Source organism: Thunnus albacares, chromosome 1, assembly GCF_914725855.1.
Source record: "Thunnus albacares chromosome 1, fThuAlb1.1, whole genome shotgun sequence".
NCBI lineage: Eukaryota > Metazoa > Chordata > Actinopteri > Scombriformes > Scombridae > Thunnus > Thunnus albacares.
This window is the reverse complement of record NC_058106.1, coordinates 8,275,763-8,293,327: the sequence shown is the minus strand read 5'-3', so window position 1 is coordinate 8,293,327 and position 17,565 is coordinate 8,275,763. Positions and strand designations below refer to the sequence as shown.

General features: G+C 38.8%; 1 protein-coding gene across 2 annotated transcripts in view; it reads right to left on the bottom strand.

The window, feature by feature from the left end:
- The window catches only part of itfg1 (integrin alpha FG-GAP repeat containing 1), a 148,722-nt gene that overhangs the window by 109,943 nt on the left and 21,214 nt on the right, over positions 1 to 17,565 (bottom strand). For both annotated transcript variants that reach the window (XM_044366039.1, XM_044366106.1), the window contains exons 7-8: positions 11,807 to 11,856; positions 2,224 to 2,305 (exon numbers count right to left, since the gene is read on the bottom strand). In XM_044366039.1, coding sequence (XP_044221974.1) covers positions 2,224 to 2,305; positions 11,807 to 11,856 — 132 coding nt within the window. The remainder of the gene's footprint in view (positions 1 to 2,223; positions 2,306 to 11,806; positions 11,857 to 17,565) is intronic.

Sequence of the window (17,565 nt, the reverse complement as noted above, 5' to 3'; positions counted from 1 at the left end):
AAGATTAAAGAAATGAAAAAGTTTTTGTCGAGATAAGCTTGAGATTTGAACAAAAAAAAAAAAAAAAAAAAAAAAGGTCACCGCCCCCAGAGATGATGAATTAAATACACGCGAGCAACTCTCGCTGGCAAATTACACAAACACGCACTGTCACACAGACTCCCTCGTGCACGCACTCACATCCAAAGCATATAGGTCATTTCCCCTCTGGCTCATAAATTATTGCCAATTTGGGAAGGGGAAGTTTGTTCACTAAATATTTGATGGACACCCCTAGCTGCAATGAGATTAACAGATTAATCTTGCCAATAAGGATGTGTTTATCAGTGTGAAGCTCCGTGTGCATGCTTGTGTGTGTCTGTGTGTGCTCATGTGCCACACGAGCCCGAATGTTAATTAAAAACGCATCAACATTACACAGCTAATGACAGCATATAGCTCAAACTGAGTGATAAGGTCACACAGACAAAATGATAAAATAAAATGGTCTGAAATTTTCATGATCACTTTGCTATTAACATTCTGTGGTAAGAAACTATATTTCATATCAAATAATGAAAGTTATACCATTTCCATACAGATCAAAGTCTATAGCTTTGAATTGCAGATTAATGTTAATAATCGCTGTCTGGCCTTCCCCTGAGAGGACGTGATGCGTTTAGGTTTGGGTTGTTCAGAATCGATACACCGTAAAAAAAAATGTGCCATCGGCATGAAGAAGCGGACAGAAAATCCAAGGAAAAAGAGTCACATGAGTGGACACATTGCAGCGTTTCCCCTCTAGACATCAAGCTGCCCCATGTTGCTGCTACTGAATTACTGGTACCACTCAAAATGTGCACAAACCTCCTTCTCTCAGGGGCCATTGCTGCAAGTAACAATATATGATGGTAGATGTGTAAGTGGTTTCTGAGAAGTGCTGTGAAAAAAAAAAAAAAAAAAAAAAACACTCCAGTGCAGAGATTACTGCTAAGCACCAAAAATGGACACAAAGTAAAACAAATAAAAATCTTTCAGATTAGCATTTTAAAGCTAAGAATAGCTTACATCTGGCTTTAAGCTCTGGAGGACTATTTATTCATCTAGGGAAAGCCAACTGCAGAGCATGCGCTTAGAGTTTCTAAACCAAAGTTCTTCACATTCACACTGGGAAGTGCTCATGACAGCCGGTCTTGCACTTATGTCACCTGACCAGCTACATTATAGCGACTGGAGGTATGACACATTTTTCAGCACCACTTCACTTAAGTGATACTACTTAACAGGAAGAGTATTTACTCTTTCGGTGTTTCTATCCAGATATATCATCGTTTTACTAGACTGTTATATAGCATCGCACTGATAATCTGAGAAGCATTTACCTTCAAAAGCAAGAATAAGAAGCCAGCACACCTCTCCAAGTCCGCTGGCTGAGGTGGCTGCTTGGACAAGAGCGACCAGGGGCCACTTTGTGGTGCACAGGCTGCAGCCTGGAGATTAGAGAGCCGGCAGAGATTTGCTGAGGATAAATGTAAAAAAGCTGAGCTGAACAATGAATACTGCTGGCCAAGATTGTTCAAGGGGATAAGATGTCCCCAAAAATCTGGCTCTATGTGGGACTGAGTGTGAGTTGTGAGGAAGTGTGTGTCTGTAACCGCTATGCACACATGAGATTAGCCTGTCTGGTGAAGGGTGAGCATTTGTGGTGTGTGTTTATGTGTGTGTGTGTGTGTCTGTGTTTGTGTGTGTGTGTGTGTGTGTGTGTGTATAGGAAAGAAAGTTATGTGATGAGAGCACTGTAGTGAAAATGCCAAAGCCAAAAAGACCAGACAGTAGTCCTATTTGGGAGACTTTGAAGCTACACAGCTTTAAATGCAGAGGGAGCTTAAAGGACTTAGAGAGGAATGGATCTCACAAACACACAAACACACACACACACACACACACACACACACACACACACACACACACACACGGGTCGGAACACTTAAACGATTGAGTACAATCTGGTCCAGTACAAGTCAGACCACTTTCAGAGGTTTCTAAGCATCTTTAGTGAGTTAGTATACATTAAGTACATCTTCACTGTCCAATTACAATCCAGATCCCCGCCATACATGGATGGTATAAAAAGGATCTCTCTGTTACTCACTCACTCACTCACTCACTCACTCACTCACTCACACACACACACTTCAGGTATGTCAAAACTGACAGCAAATGACAAATCTCTGTCACTCTCACCGAAATCAACAAAGGATGACTGTCCGACGTTCTCGGCTGGTGCGCCTGCTGGAAAGATGTCTGCCTTGCTGAAGTTCCCGTCCTGAGAGAACGACCATTAGGTAGCCAGAGAGAGAGAGAGAGAGAGGGAGAGAGAAAAGAAGGGTGAGAGAGGCATTATGCAGCTTTATAAATGCTCATATGTACATATTGCAACTATTGGACTGTGAGATGCTGTTTTCTATTCAGTAAATGTGGTGTATAATGTCACAGATCCAGTTCATCTAGTGTGAAACATAGAGACAGAGGGCAGGGGTTTAACGGTTAACATGCTGGCTCTGTACATTTTCTTTACAGGAACAAGGTTCAAGGGGCATTCAATGGTCCATGGGGAAGGAGTCACAAAGGATGGCTTTTGTGTATAACTGTGTGTGTGCATAAACATGAGGAGTGAACACAAGCGAGCACTTCACTGTCACGAGCTGCATATATGCATACTTATATTTTCTAGCAGATGCTGGAACACTACAGCTACCAGGTTATAAATAACCACTATATTCACAGTAGAAGTATATATGGGCAGTTTCAAATCGTTTAAACACTAAATGAGAACACTCAGTGATACATTTGCAGATTAAATATCAGAAAAAATGCCCAAAAAAGGGAAAAAACTGAAACAAAATCTGATGATAAAAAAAGACTATTTTGTTTTTCACTACAGAGAACCCTATGAGAAGTTAGCAAAGCATATGTATGTTCAAAACCAATTCATTTGGTGTTAATTTACATGATGTTAGCTAACACACAAGTGATTTAGTTATTTTATTTTATATTATGATTTTTACTGTTTGATTAATTGTTTAACCTGTACAATCTGAAACAGTACTACATTACAAGTTCCCAGAGCCCAAGGTGACATTTTCAAAATGTCCAACCAACAGTAAAGCAGCAATTCACGTTTGAGAATCTGAAACCAGCAAATGTTTCACTTTTTGCTTCACAAATTCACTTAAACAATTAATTTATTATCAAAATAACTGCCAAATAATTTTCTGTCATTAAACTAAGTAAGCAACTAATCAGTTTAGCAGCGATTTTAGGAATTTTAGACTAAGGAGACAAGTTCAAACTGCTTTGTTAATGCAAATAACATGCAAATCCAAAAGATATTCAATATATTATAATGTGTGAGGAAAGGAGCAAATCCTCACATTTAAGAAGCTGCAACCATCAAATGTTTGGCATTTTAGCTCAAAAAAAAGAAAAAGAAAAAAAAGACACAGTTTATTGATTACCAAAGTTGATGCAAATGTATTGATTAATCGACTAATTATTTCAATCCTAATCGATTTAGTTGTCTGGTACACCCATAATGGCAGCACACTGTTGCTTTTCCAAGGGAAATGGTTCTGCAACATATCCTGACATCCTGACATGACGTGTCGTTGTTTGCATGTGTCTTGATGCTGCCTGTATGTGAGCATGCATTACACGGTGGATGCAGGTGTTTTTAAGCACATCGAACGCCATCGGTGTTTGGTGCCCTTTACAGAGGGCATGTAAGAATGAAGAGAGATAAGCATATTAGTTGGGGGAAAGAGATAGGTGTGTGTGTGTGTGTGTGTGTGTGTGCATGTAAGCGCAGATGTGATTGTGTGCAGTGGGAAACTGTTGCCTGCTGATACCAGCATTAGTGATTTATGAGAAAGAGAGAGACAGAGAGAGAGAGTGAGACAGATACAATGACTGAGTCACAGAGAGCCACATATACATTATGTATAACTGTGCGTGCGTGTCTGAGGGTATGTGTGGTTAAATACTGTAGCTGCTATTGTGTTCACACCAAATATCTCTTTAATCTGCTGTTCATGTTAACACAATGATTTTATTATGTTATTTTGTTAATATTTTATAAACAGTAGGCAAAGGCTACCCGTTTCTATCACTATTACATTTGCACAATCAAAATAAACTGACAGAGAAAGAGAGAAGTAGAAATTAAGACAGATATAAAAAAAGACACCAAGCCAAAGATAGTTACTGAATATCAGCAACTACATTGTCTAATATTCAATCATCACAAAGTAATACAACAAATTCATTAGAGTAAATGTTGATGTCATTCAGATTCTAGTTAATGTCTTTTGAATGAAATACAACAGAGTCACAGTATACTACAGGAATATGAAAACCAATATTCAACATTACTTACTTATAAACACTAACATTTTCATATCAGTAAATGTCAGTTGCTGCTCACTATTACAGATACAACAACATTGGACAGATTCCCGCAACACTGACATTGTAATGCAACACACTCTCTGTGGTATTGATTTTCTGTGTAGAGGGAAATACCACAACAACACATGAATGTGATGTTGCCAACATGCTCTACGATTAACGGCAGAGGGAAGTCCTTGCTTAGACAAAACGTTTTTTCAAGTGAACGTGACTAACAATACCAACTCAAAGCTTACTGTACAATAAGTTGACTGTGCTGGATCTTCTGTACATATTAAAAAAAACATCTTACATAATTTTCTATCACTTGAACTATTTGTCAAAAGCAGTTTGATTGTTGCTAATGGCAGTATGTGACTGTAACTGTAGTGAAATGACTACTTTGGTAGAAAGGTTAAAAAAAATCTCAGCGACAGGTCTTTTTTCACAGCAGACACTTTGACTTACAGTAGGAAAATACAGGTGCCATTAATAACATTATTGATGGCTGCGTTCTGTTCAAGTATCCCAGTAAACATGACAACTCCAGTCAGCAGGCACTTTACCGTGGAGGCGGGGGGAGTTATGAAATGTCAGGAACAGTTATTTAGCCTCCTAAAGGTGTTGTGGGCCTAATTCCTTCAGACATCTGCTATAGCGAGTGTCCACGCATCATAATGGCGGCCTCGTACTCATAGTCTCATGTTCAACCCTGGGACATTTAGATTAAGACACTAATGAATGGTGCTGCCAGTCTGATGGGTCTGTAGATATGACGGTATAGCCTGAAGTTCTCTTAAGGTCAGTTAGTACATCAATATTTTGACATCTGAATAGGTTTCTATAAAACTAGCCATCTAAGAATATAGTGCAGACGATTGCAACATCACAACCTGAATATTAGTAAGTGTTTTTACAATCTGGAGCCAGGTAGGTTTTTATGGAGGGGAAAGATCTCAGTTGTAAAATATATGTTTTATGTTTCTAGAAGAAGCAAGGGCACTTTATTGAGAATAAATAGTGTCTGGGAAGTTAGTTTGAGTAGCAACAGCCATCCTGACTGAATAAGGAATGAACCCATTATATGATGTATACCTTTAAACACACAGTGCCGAAGCTTACACACATATATAACACACACACACAGCCAGAAAACACAAAAAGAAAGGGAAAGTAAATTTGACCAAAGAACTTATAAAATGAATTGAAGGATAATTACTTCAAGGCTTCCAACAGCTATCTTGATTTTCACAGTCTTATTTTAACAGCTTCTGCAGTAAAGCCGGAGCAAGAGTTGCACTTAATATAGTAAATGACCGATTATTTATGAATGTCACAATGATTCATTTGTTTTATTTGCAGCCTCTGCTAATCCTGCAGTGCCTAAACTGCTGCTGACGTTTGTGTTTCAGATCAACATGGAAAACCTAAAAAAAAACTATTTAAGTGAATTATTTGCAGTAGAATGGCGCTTGAAAAATGAATGCCCGGTAGATACGCTGACCAAATCATAAATACACTCTACAGTGTTAAATATCAAAGCTTTCAAACATAGCACTTAATCATGTGATGTCTCCTGAAAAGCTTCAGTGGAGAGCTGCAGGTGAGTTGTTTTTTTTACGCTGTGTGGACATTACACAGGCACAAGCCGTCAGTAAATTCAGCCCGGTATTACTGCTTTCCTTTCAGTAACGTACGGCACACAAATTGTGCTCTGACGCTTTGAAGGCAGAAATGTAGAGACATTTATTTAGTGGATTGGCCGAGTACATCAGCCCTACATTCAAGCTATCACTGCTAGTAGATGGATGTGTGTTTTTGCCCAAATCTGTTTGTGTCAATTATTAGTTCTGTAACTATACATATATATATATATATATATATATATATATAGAGAGAGAGAGAGAGAGAGAGAGAGATAATGAGTTTTTGAGTTTCATACTAGTTATATTGATCTAGATGCTTTGTAGTGTCTTCTCATATAATTAATGCATAATTTCTGCTGAATCGAACAGAGAGGAATCTATGTAATACTGCTCTGCTTCCTAAAAAGCATGCATGTATGTTCAACTGACCCATGAAAAAGAAAATTACACACTTTGAAGCTGATCTCTTCAAAAGCCTAGATTCAGTTCATGTCAATTAGATCAAAAGCTTCCAATCACACACACACACACACACACACACACACACACAATCATCAACAGATGTGGCAATAGGGTGTTGACTGTGTGTTTGTTGAGGATGAGATCTTAGCTAGTGTGATTGACTGGTGCCGCTTGCCTGATTGCAAGATGTCATGATTAAAACTCTGTGTGTGTGTGTGTGTGTGTGTGTGTGTGTGTGTGTGTGTGTGTCGGTTTGAGAACAGTTGATTGATGTGTGAAGATGAAAGGATTACAGGTCTTGTTATTATTCTTCCCTTCTGTTCACATCACTCCCAACACATGGATCACACACACACACACACACACACTCACACACACCTCACCAAATAGTGTATTGGAATGACATATGCAAAGTTGTATCAGTAAATACATTTTACTACACAAAATATTGCAGGAGAGTGCGTCTATCCTGGTGAAAACCTGGGATTTCTATCCTTCCTAAAAACAACTAAATGAATGAATAAGGTGCAGGATAGATGCAAATGTAGGCAAACATGAATAGAATGGTGAAGTTTTATGTAGCGGTGCATGCCATTTGGGTTAATTGTTTTTTGTGCTGGGAACACTGGGATTAAGGGCTGGATCCACTCAAAGTGTGTGTGTGTGTGTGTGAGTGAGACTGCAGACATACAGTGTATTTAATATGTGGTTATAATAGCCAGGATAAACTGATGTTTACTGTTCTCTGAATTTAAAGCAAAATGCATGAGAAAGACACTAAAAGACACAATAACACATTGTAGCTTTTGAAAGCAAAAAGTAACATTTCGACTGTTGTGTTCACCATTTTTGCAATGAATACTAAACTGCAGTGGTGTGTTACATCTCATACACAGATACAGAATGCACAGCTGGTGAATTTCAACCAGCTGATCCTGATGATCTATCTATCTATCTATATAAATATATAAAAAACAACAAATTTAAATATTTTTTCTAAGCAAAATTATGATAATATGCCACCTCTATAAAAGTAAGGCCTACAATATGTAAGCCTAATGGGACTACTCTATTATTTGCATATTATGCTTTTAAGACTGGAGGAAACATCTGTAATTGTTATGACAAATAAGCATGAAATGAGCTATTATGCAGGTGGCCATTTCATTGTTTCCTTAAAAAAAAAAGACAAGAGCTTAGCTTAGCGTAAATGTAACTACAACATTTGTTTTGATCTTCGATGTAAATTGACATCTTGCTCCTGTGTGCTTTGCGAGTCACTGATGTATATTTTCTCCTTTGCTTACAGAATCTGCAGGATGTCATAGATGATAGAGTGGTAAACAGTGTGTGGGTTGGGTATCCAAATGCATTTGTGTTTTTGTAAGTGCAGTATGTTGATATATGTGTGTAATCAGAGGTGTGTGTGCAGAAAATCAGAATTTCCCTTCACCAACAAACTAAATTATTATATCACCAGTTACAGAATTGACCTTTAAAACCCCTTGGCTCTACATGCTGGCCAATGAAAACACCTCTCTTCACTCATCTCCACAGCTTGTTGCCCCCCCCCCCTCCCTCCCTCCCTCCTTTTCCTCTGTGACTGCCTTCTCTTGTGTAATCGCAGGGAAACAGAGGAATGAGGAGGGATGGAAGGAGACTTAGAGGGAGAGAAAACAGAGAAAAGTAATTAAAACAGAGTGCTGGAGAAAGAAGAGTTTGCTGGCCTGTGACCGATAGATGCAGCTACATTGAACCGAAGACCATGTTGGGATTAACAGGGGTTGGTGTTTGTGTGTATATGTGTGTGTGTGTATCCATGGCAATGCCACGTGTCTTTAGATGGACAGTAGGTGTGTGTGGATGTGAGCGCTTGTTTGTGTCTGTACTATACGTGTGTGCATCAGTGAGATGGACAGGAACAGAAAAACTAGAGAGAGGGTGGTAAGATGAAAGGGTAGGACTAGACTACTTTTTGAACTGAGGAAGAAAATGAGATGTAGTGATACGACTGCAGAGGACCTTTCGATTTTTCTACTGACAAGGCTCAAACTCATTGTCTGTTGCTTTGTGTGTGTGTGTGTATGTCCACTTTGCCTTGCTCCCAGTCCCTTGCTCTACACTGTTTTTCCAACAGGATTTCAAAGATCCACCAAGCGTCATTGTTTCACCAAACAATGACGCTTTATCAACTGGAACTTGGCACAGCGTACAAAATGACAAAGACTGAGACACTGACCCTTCCTACAAAGGAACTAGCCAATAAAAGCTCGAATGATGAATTCATTACAATGAATAAATGACACAAAGCAAAACAAGAGAATGCTTCACACAAAGTCGGGGAGACAGATCCGCTATCAGAATGATTACATACCGTATTTTCTAGCAGGCTTGTTATGAGCTTTAGAAGATAACCTCTGTTTCCTTACATAGATAAAACAAACCTCTGATGCTAAATGACTTCCTATTTTTACTGAAGCAAAGCAACACTCCAACTGCCATCTATAAGCAAAATATACTGCATTTTTACATTTACTTTATGGCCAACAAAGGTTTCTTTAATAAGGACAGTGAGAGTGCAGACCGCCACTGAGGCAGCACAATCCTCAAAATGTGTTACTTTAATAATAGACTATGTTTATATTCTTTTCTTTATTTTGCATTTTGATCATTAGATAATCATCTGATACAAGTGTTAGATTCTTTTTATTCAAGTAGATGCAATAGTTTGAGAAAACAGCCAAAACCTCTATCCTACTTTCAAAAACTATCAAAATTACTTTTTCCTTTGTCTTTGAGCATTAAGTCTAGGTGCATGGTCTAAAGTGAATTTAGGGTGTGTCCAAATCCACGTTTGCTAGGTCAACTAAGGAAAAAGTGGTCGCAGCTCCAGGCACATGGTTCAAAAGGGATGTACTTTTTATAATGGTGGATTTGCCAAGTTGTAAAAAGGAACGCTTCTCTGCAAAGTAAACAGATCTTCTCATGCACGAAGTGAAAGCGCACGATCCATTATGAAAATATTGGCCCCTGTTGCTCCTGCACCCTCCCGTGGCCAGCCCCTTCCTGGTGCTCCTCGCCTGCAAACCCGAGGAGGAAGAAGACCACCAGTTTATAACCTTGTTTGTTAATTTGTTGCAAATTTGTGTCCATTTGTTTTTTGAAAAGGTTTATTTTTTTAATTACAGCTTTGGTTCTCTTTAAAATCATTTTATTCAGTCATGCAGTAACGTCAGCAGGGTTGTAATTGCTTGCTGACAGTATGGAAACCTGATCACTGTAATCTCAAAAATGTTAAAGAATATTTGTTAAATATTGTTTAAAAATAAAATCATTAATTTTACTCATGTAAAAAATCATCACACAGTGGTAAGGACTTGGTCAGCTCTCCAAGGTGCTGAACCTGAACCTAGAAGCTGTCCAGAGTTCTTTATTTGATCACTGTTTTCACCTCATTTATTCCCCCATGTGTTCCTCATGTCCTCATGTATTGATGTAGCAGGGAAGTCGATCCGTGTCTGATCCCTTGTTGAAATCCGTTTGCTGGGTCTAAACAGACACCCGCATCCTGACGGGTCTGTTTAAATACCTACGTGTATTGCCACGATTGGTCAAATAATTAGACAACCTGTCATTACTGCTATTAGCTAATTCTGATAAATATTAGGACTAAGCATTATGACATATTTTTTAAAATATGTAAATATACACAATAATAATCTTTCGCACTGTGATCTTTTGCATGTTTGTGCGCTGCTGTCCATCCATGTGTGTGACAAGCAGAGTCACACATGTTGTGCACCCGCCTATGTAGGTGCATATTACTATCTTGATAATGCTCCCTTAAAATAACATAGGAACACTGCGCCATTGACTTCAGACCAGGTTTTTGTTGGTCAGTAGCGCAATCGCTTTCTGCTGCCTCAAGATAGCAATGTGTCAACAATGTGCCTTACCACACCTCATTTTAAAACCAACACGCTCATGGATGCTCAGATGGGTGCAAGTGCATTTGCTATTTAAACAACGTGGGCACTGGATGGGAAAATGACAACAGTGTCGGTCTTTAACTAGCAAAGACATTTGTGTCGCGCTTGGCGCCGCTTTGCACCGGGTGTAAGATAGGGCCCAAAGTCTCTCTCTTCCCTCACGCACATTCTGTCTCTGCCAAATCCTTCAATATCTCTCTGTTTCTCTCTTTTTCCTTACCTCCTCCTCTCTCTTTTCTCCTATTCCCCCTCACTGTGATAAGATAGACTACTGTTCGGCTTGTGCTTCGGCCTGCTGAATTTCAAATAGGCCCCTTCGACAAAAAACCCAGAGCCACAGTCTCCCCTCTCTGCTCTCCCAGAATATTAACTAGTCCTGCAGCAGTGCCGACAATCCTGCAGCCCAATCCTGTAGGCCCAAGACCCACCAAAGCTTTGCAGATCTGTTTGTTACATGAAGGAAATGAACAGAGGGGCCACACTGAAGGCCCTTAGTTCATGCCTATTAGACCAGGTATATACACTTCAATAGCGTAGCTGGACACTGACTCTTCTTCTTATTATTATTCATTATGTATTATTTTATATACTTATTTATCATATTTATTATTATATACGACTGGTTCATATATAAAGTTATAAAGTTTGGGAAACAGTCATTTGTTAACTATAATGGTCACATGATCACACACCAAAAAACATGGACACACCTGTTCAGATAGTTCTCTTGCTGCATATATGATCAACTGTCTTCATCTGCTCTACTGAAAATTAAGAAACATTTTCAAATAGATATTTTATACACCTTGCTGAATTGATCAGTCAACTTATCAAGTTTGAGTAGTTGATTGATGGAACCCAAACCAATTATTATTTTGATAATCCATTAACCGTAATAAATATTTGCTGGTTTCATCCTCTTAAATCTGAGAAAGTATTTTGCTTTCCATCCTTCATTTTATATTAATACCATTTGGGGATTGGCAATTTTACATTTCACTGGGCTGTGGTAACTTGAGAGTAGCATTTATAAAAGTAAAGTTATATGTTGTATTAGTTAAAATAGAAATGTTAATACAGTAATGTGATGTGCTATTATAATACAACACAGTATGTGAGAACCGACAGTCTAAAAAGCTATGACCTGATTTGTACAAAGTAATGTTTAGTGATCATGTCTCCTATTGCAGAGGTATAAAGCAGTGAAGTGACTCGCTCAACAATACGAAAAGTAAAACTGGGACAAGGAAACAGAAGTCAGACAAGTCCAAAAAAGCTCATTACCTTGCTGATCCACGTCTCAAAGTTCGACCCATCGGTTGTCAGGAATAAATCTGAGAGAGACAGAATGGAGGCTGGTTAAGTCAGGCAATTATAATCAAACACGGAGCAGTGACTATTGATCTTCAATGTTCAAAATGCTGCAGATGAGAGGGAATGACAGCAATAGAAATGTAAACTGCACTGTAGCTGTGAGCCTTTGCACCTATATGGACTTAATGAATTGATCATGTACAAAGAACAACAGGTCAATAAAGCAATTGCTTGGACAACTAATTTTGCTTTATTTATACATCTCCTTGACAATGACTAAAAAAGAAAAAATGCTCAGTCTCTGTCAAACTTCTACTGAGAATTGGCATTATAATACTCTGTGCTGTCCAAATGATGCATAATGTACAGAGGATACTTGTAAATATCAGGACTATTCAAACATGATCATGTTAACATTCATACAGCTTACTGGCATAAATAAACATGGAAAAAACCAAACAAAAAAAGTGTGGCAACTTATATGTATAATATTTCTATTATATATTATTGGATATTGCCTACTCTAATATATTCTAACCATTCCTTTTCACTGTGACACTGATAGGCAGTAGTAGTTCAACATACAGTAGGTGGGATTTCCAAAGTGATAAAGATAAATGTGGCTTGTCTAAGCAGTAGAAGAAGAACTGTTGAAGAGCAGGAAAAAGGATTTTGGGTTGAATCTCTCACTGAAAGCAACAGGATTTCACCTGCTCACTTTCACTTTCTGGAGGCCTCACCCCCTGGTAATGCTTGTAGCTTGCTGTATTGGAATCCTATAACCTGAGCTTGTACTCATATTCCTCGCTCTCGAAGCTCAGGCTGCAGGCTGCACTTCTAATGCGGTTTCTCTGTGCCTCTCTGGGAGAGGACATTTACTTTCATCACTGCATTCTCTGGACTGCAGTTCTGCCCCTGTAATAGGACATGAAATAAATATTGGCATTGATCTGCCGTAGGGCCCTGCTGTACTGCATACATTGCCGTGCTCTGCATAGGAAAATAGGAATGATAATGGAACGGGGGTATGAATGAAGGGAAGAAAGGGTGGAGCAATAATGACAGGAAGAAAGAAGGTTGCGTGTAATGATAGAGGCTATTATAGTAATCCTGTATGTAACCAGTGTTCAGTTGCAGAGGCCACTGCAGACCGTGTCCACTTCAAAATGCTGCAGCATAGTTCCTTACTAAAGTGAAAACAATTAAATATATAATAGATTTTTTTTTTTAAAAACACATAAATGAATTTTTCTCACCCTCAATGACTGTATGTCCTTTTTGAACATACCAATCTGAGCCAGCCCCTGTACTCTCACAGATGTGCTGTGAAATGTTATCACAGGATTCAACTGCAGTCAGCCCCACAATTGAGGAAAAACTCAGCTGAGGAGAAGCACTTTCTCTTAGAGAGCTGTACTCACCAAGGACATCTTGTCAGCCATGTAAGGGAGTCTGAGGTAGGTATCATTTTTAAACCCCCCCCCCACTCCTTGCAGTAAATAATATTGTTTTGATGGTGTTTGTATGCTACAGATTATTACCAGATACAGATTAGAATGTATACGTTTTTGATTTCATTGCCAGATACTTAGATAATTAAAAGAATTAAAAGATTACATGTATATCATTATACTTCCAAAAATGTCATTTTAAGCTCTGTGCATTTGTGTTTACTCACTGCTGGAAATGATGGTATTTATTTATGTTAACCAAACGACTGCGCAGCTGTGTAAAACTAATTCCAAAAAAATCATTTTCTTTCTTACTACCACCCCCAACCCCCACGTACACACAGCCATCTGAAATAATACTGAAGACTTAGAAACAAAGTTTAACCACTTTTTTGATGCTTAAGGTGGTAAAACAGTTCAACTTTTAATCTTTCAAACTTTGTGGACATACATGGTGCCCACACAGATTTAAAATCTTTCACAAATGCAAAGAAGATAACAAATGCATACATAGATTATGCATATGTGCACACACACTACAGGGCACACTCAGTAATTTGCACGTAGTGTGTATGTACTTGCTCATGTTACCGTGTGCGTTTTAGTCTCAGCGGGTGTTGTGTTGATGAGCTTGGTTAATCAGCCAATCAGGCCTCTTAGACAGAATCCAGCCGTGATTGGCTGATTAGGTGCGATGGCGGTGTGTCAGTGAGAGAGGCATGGGGTAGTCGGAGGAGCGGAGAGATCGTCATCTTGTAAACACTTAACATTCTCGCTGTGGGGGCACTTCCCCTCTTCGCTGCTAATCTCACTATGTGCCTCTTCTCTCTTTCCCCAAGTTTACTGCTGCCAAACTCTTTTCTGCGCTAATTTCTCTTCTTCCAATGTGTTACTACAGTAAATGTCAGTCCAATTAGAAACTTATTCTATTGCATATTGAAGACAACTCTAAACTTCGACCTGATTTCTTCTTTGCCATCACACCACAGGTGACCCTGCTCTCTGATCTGTCCTGGGAGGGAATACAGTTTCATGTGTGTGTCAAGAGGAATATGGACAGACAGAAAAGCCAATTCCCTTTGAGCAATAAGGTAATCTTAATTTGATCCTTCTGACATTATCCTCTTCAGTGCACTGTCCTTCTCCACTCTCCTTTCACCTTTTCACAGTAAATGCCAGAAAGTATTCTACACAGTCTCATAAAGAGCTAGCTAGCTAGCAATGTAAACCTTACTGCTGCCACCATCACTAACTTTAACACTTTTTACTGTTCTAGAGACTTATACTGGGCCTCCAAGGGGCTTTTAGGGACTCGTTCGAGTTAAAAGAGATATAATAAAGAGGAACATTACAAAACAGAGCAGAGAGGAATCAAACAGAATAGATCTTAAGTGAAAGTCCAGTGTGTAATCAAGATGCTCATGTGTCTTACCCTACTTTGTATTCAGTGTGCATGCTGCTTGGATACTAATACACTTCTATTTCTATTTTTATTACTCTTACCTGTTTTTCTGAACACTTTTGTCAGTCATTAAAATCTTTTAGATAAGTCAACGAATAGGGAATTCTAACTTTGAAATATAGAGTACCAATCAAAAGTTTGAACACACCTCCCCATTCACCTGACTGAGAAAGTGTGTCCAAACTTCTGAATGGTTCTGTATATCCAACCTTTTTAAACTTTTCTTAATATGGAAGTTGTAACAATTGTACAACAGTAATAGAAAAGACAACAGAAATGCCAGCATTTCAGGACAACTGCCAAAGTGAAGGTCACATGCACAGGACCTTTTGAAGAGGTGATTGTGCGGTCACACTGGTGACATCAAACAGGCACTGTGCCTGTCCCAGTATCATGACAACCTTCCAGTAATCCTTTTAGACCTGTATGATTGTTGCTGACCAACACGACCATCAAAGCCTGCTAATCCCATCAATCAGTGGCTCAGAAGAAAAAGAAGAGTAGGAGTGCTGCTGTAAACAGGCTTCATTGGCCTGAATATTTCCTCCAAAATTTTCCTTTGACATGATTGTATTTATTTGTATGATTTTAGGAGTATATGCATACTGTAATTATTCTAAAATGCAACTGCCAGCCTCTTGTGAATTGGCCATGTGAATTAGGTTTGCATTTAAAACTGGATTGATTATTTTGAAAGTGTGATTTGGACTACTGCTTGGCAATATCTCTGAGTGTTAAACCCCCTATGAAATCCTCAGTTGGTGCTATTTTGATTATTGTAGTCTCATTAGAAAACCTTTCAACACAGTGTCTTCATGCAAATACATTTTATAAGACATACTTTTACTCATTGTCCATAATTCTCTGTGTTCTCACTATTAAACAGTCTGTGCATTTTCTCTTTTTCTATCATAGATTCTTTGTTCTTGGTTTCTTTGCTCTCTCATTTAATGTTGAGCTTTTTGTCTGCTGTTAAGATTTTCATTTACAACTTAATGCTGTTGATGTGGTGATGTTTACAATATTGCTTTCACGACTTTCATCTCACAGAATCACTTAAGAATTTCAAACACATAATACTGGGTCTCAACCTGGATTTACAGTCCTGCTATAAGACTTAATCTCAAGCTTCTTCTACTGCGCAGCTGTTACATTTGTCCTGGATACGGTCTCATACATTCAGTTTAATATAGCATCTTTAGGTTAACAATAAGCAAACTACAGACATCCAGACCTAAAACGATTCAAACGCCACAACCGATCTGGCACTCTGCACTATGAGCACATACACACACTCAAGGCACAAGCTAATAGAGCTGTCATACTCCACCACTCAGGAAAGATGCATACATAATTGAGGTATATAAATGTGTTTGTGTGTGGGCGGGTGGGGTTGCGTAACAGCAACAGGGATTCAGAACTCTAAGTGGTATGTCATGTCGCCAGATAATTAAAGACATGCTTACTGTGAAGGCTGGAGCAACGGCTACACTAGGCATCAAAAAACACACAGTGAGAGAGACAGGAAGTGAGACTGAGAAAGAGAGAGTGATACAAGATGCTAGAGGGCCATCCAGTTTTCAACATGCATGTGAATACAAAAAAAAAAACAAAAAACAAAACAGGCTTACAAAACAAATCACTAGAAAAGAAAATGCAGATCTCTTAATTACAAAAGAGGCAATCTATAATCACTTGATTATTTCTTCCGCGTTCCTCTGCTCTCGCGCGCTCTCTCAGATTTGTCAGTTATGTTAAATTGTCTCTTCCCTACGAATGACACTTCAAAAAGCACACTGTCACACCCACACGTACGAATACATGATGAGCAGCCTGCATAAACACACGTACATCCGCCCCCACACTGCATGGCTGGTTTCAGCACATTATTTAAATGTCTGTGTGTGCATCCGCATGTGAATTTCTTTGTCGTCGGGTTGTGATCCATCCAATCATCTACAATCAGCCAGTCCTTTCACGCTAACAGAATAATTGAAAGTGTGTCGGTTGCTAATAACAGGGTATTAAGAGCAGCGACTGTCACAGCTCAAGTATATTAAAACAAACAGCACAACAAGGTAAACTGTAGCTCCGACCAGCATGCTGAAGAACTGGGGAGGTACTGGAGGCCTCTGTGCTGTTTCTGTTTGGACAAATACCAGCATGCTGTGGTGTGTTTGATTGGCTCTATGCTGTTTCCATTAGATGAGCATGATATGAACTGGTAAGGCAGGTGTTTACTGATTGTTGGATGCATTTAGACACCATATCATGTAATGTACCTCATTGGGATTAAACCATTTGCAACCACATGCGAGTTAGTGCAATAATGAATTTTATAATAAAATATAATAAACAACAAATAGAGGCTTTAAACCTGAAATAACAGATATCTTTTTCACCTTTTAGGTTTAGCAACAGTTATTTATACATACAGAAGAGACAGAGCAATATCAGCATTCATTGGGAGTCATGTTTCTAGCCATCTGATGAATCTAAGGCCAATATTCACTCTCCTTTTAGCTGTGTATTTGGTCTCCACCAACATCTATGTGAAATATCGGCTATTAAGCTACTAAATATTCCACTATGTTCACCAGCTAGTCACTTACATTGTCTGTCTGCTATTTGGTGATGGGCAGGTAGTATACAGTGGGTATTTAGAGATTTGTAACTGCCTGCCTGTTGAGGCCGAAAACGACACTATGAGAACTGTGAAGGTGAACCATAACAATGACAGAGCCGGAAAAGCCGGAAAAGCTATAACACAGACTGTTGAAAGGAAGGGTCTGAATAATTTCAAAAGAAATATTATC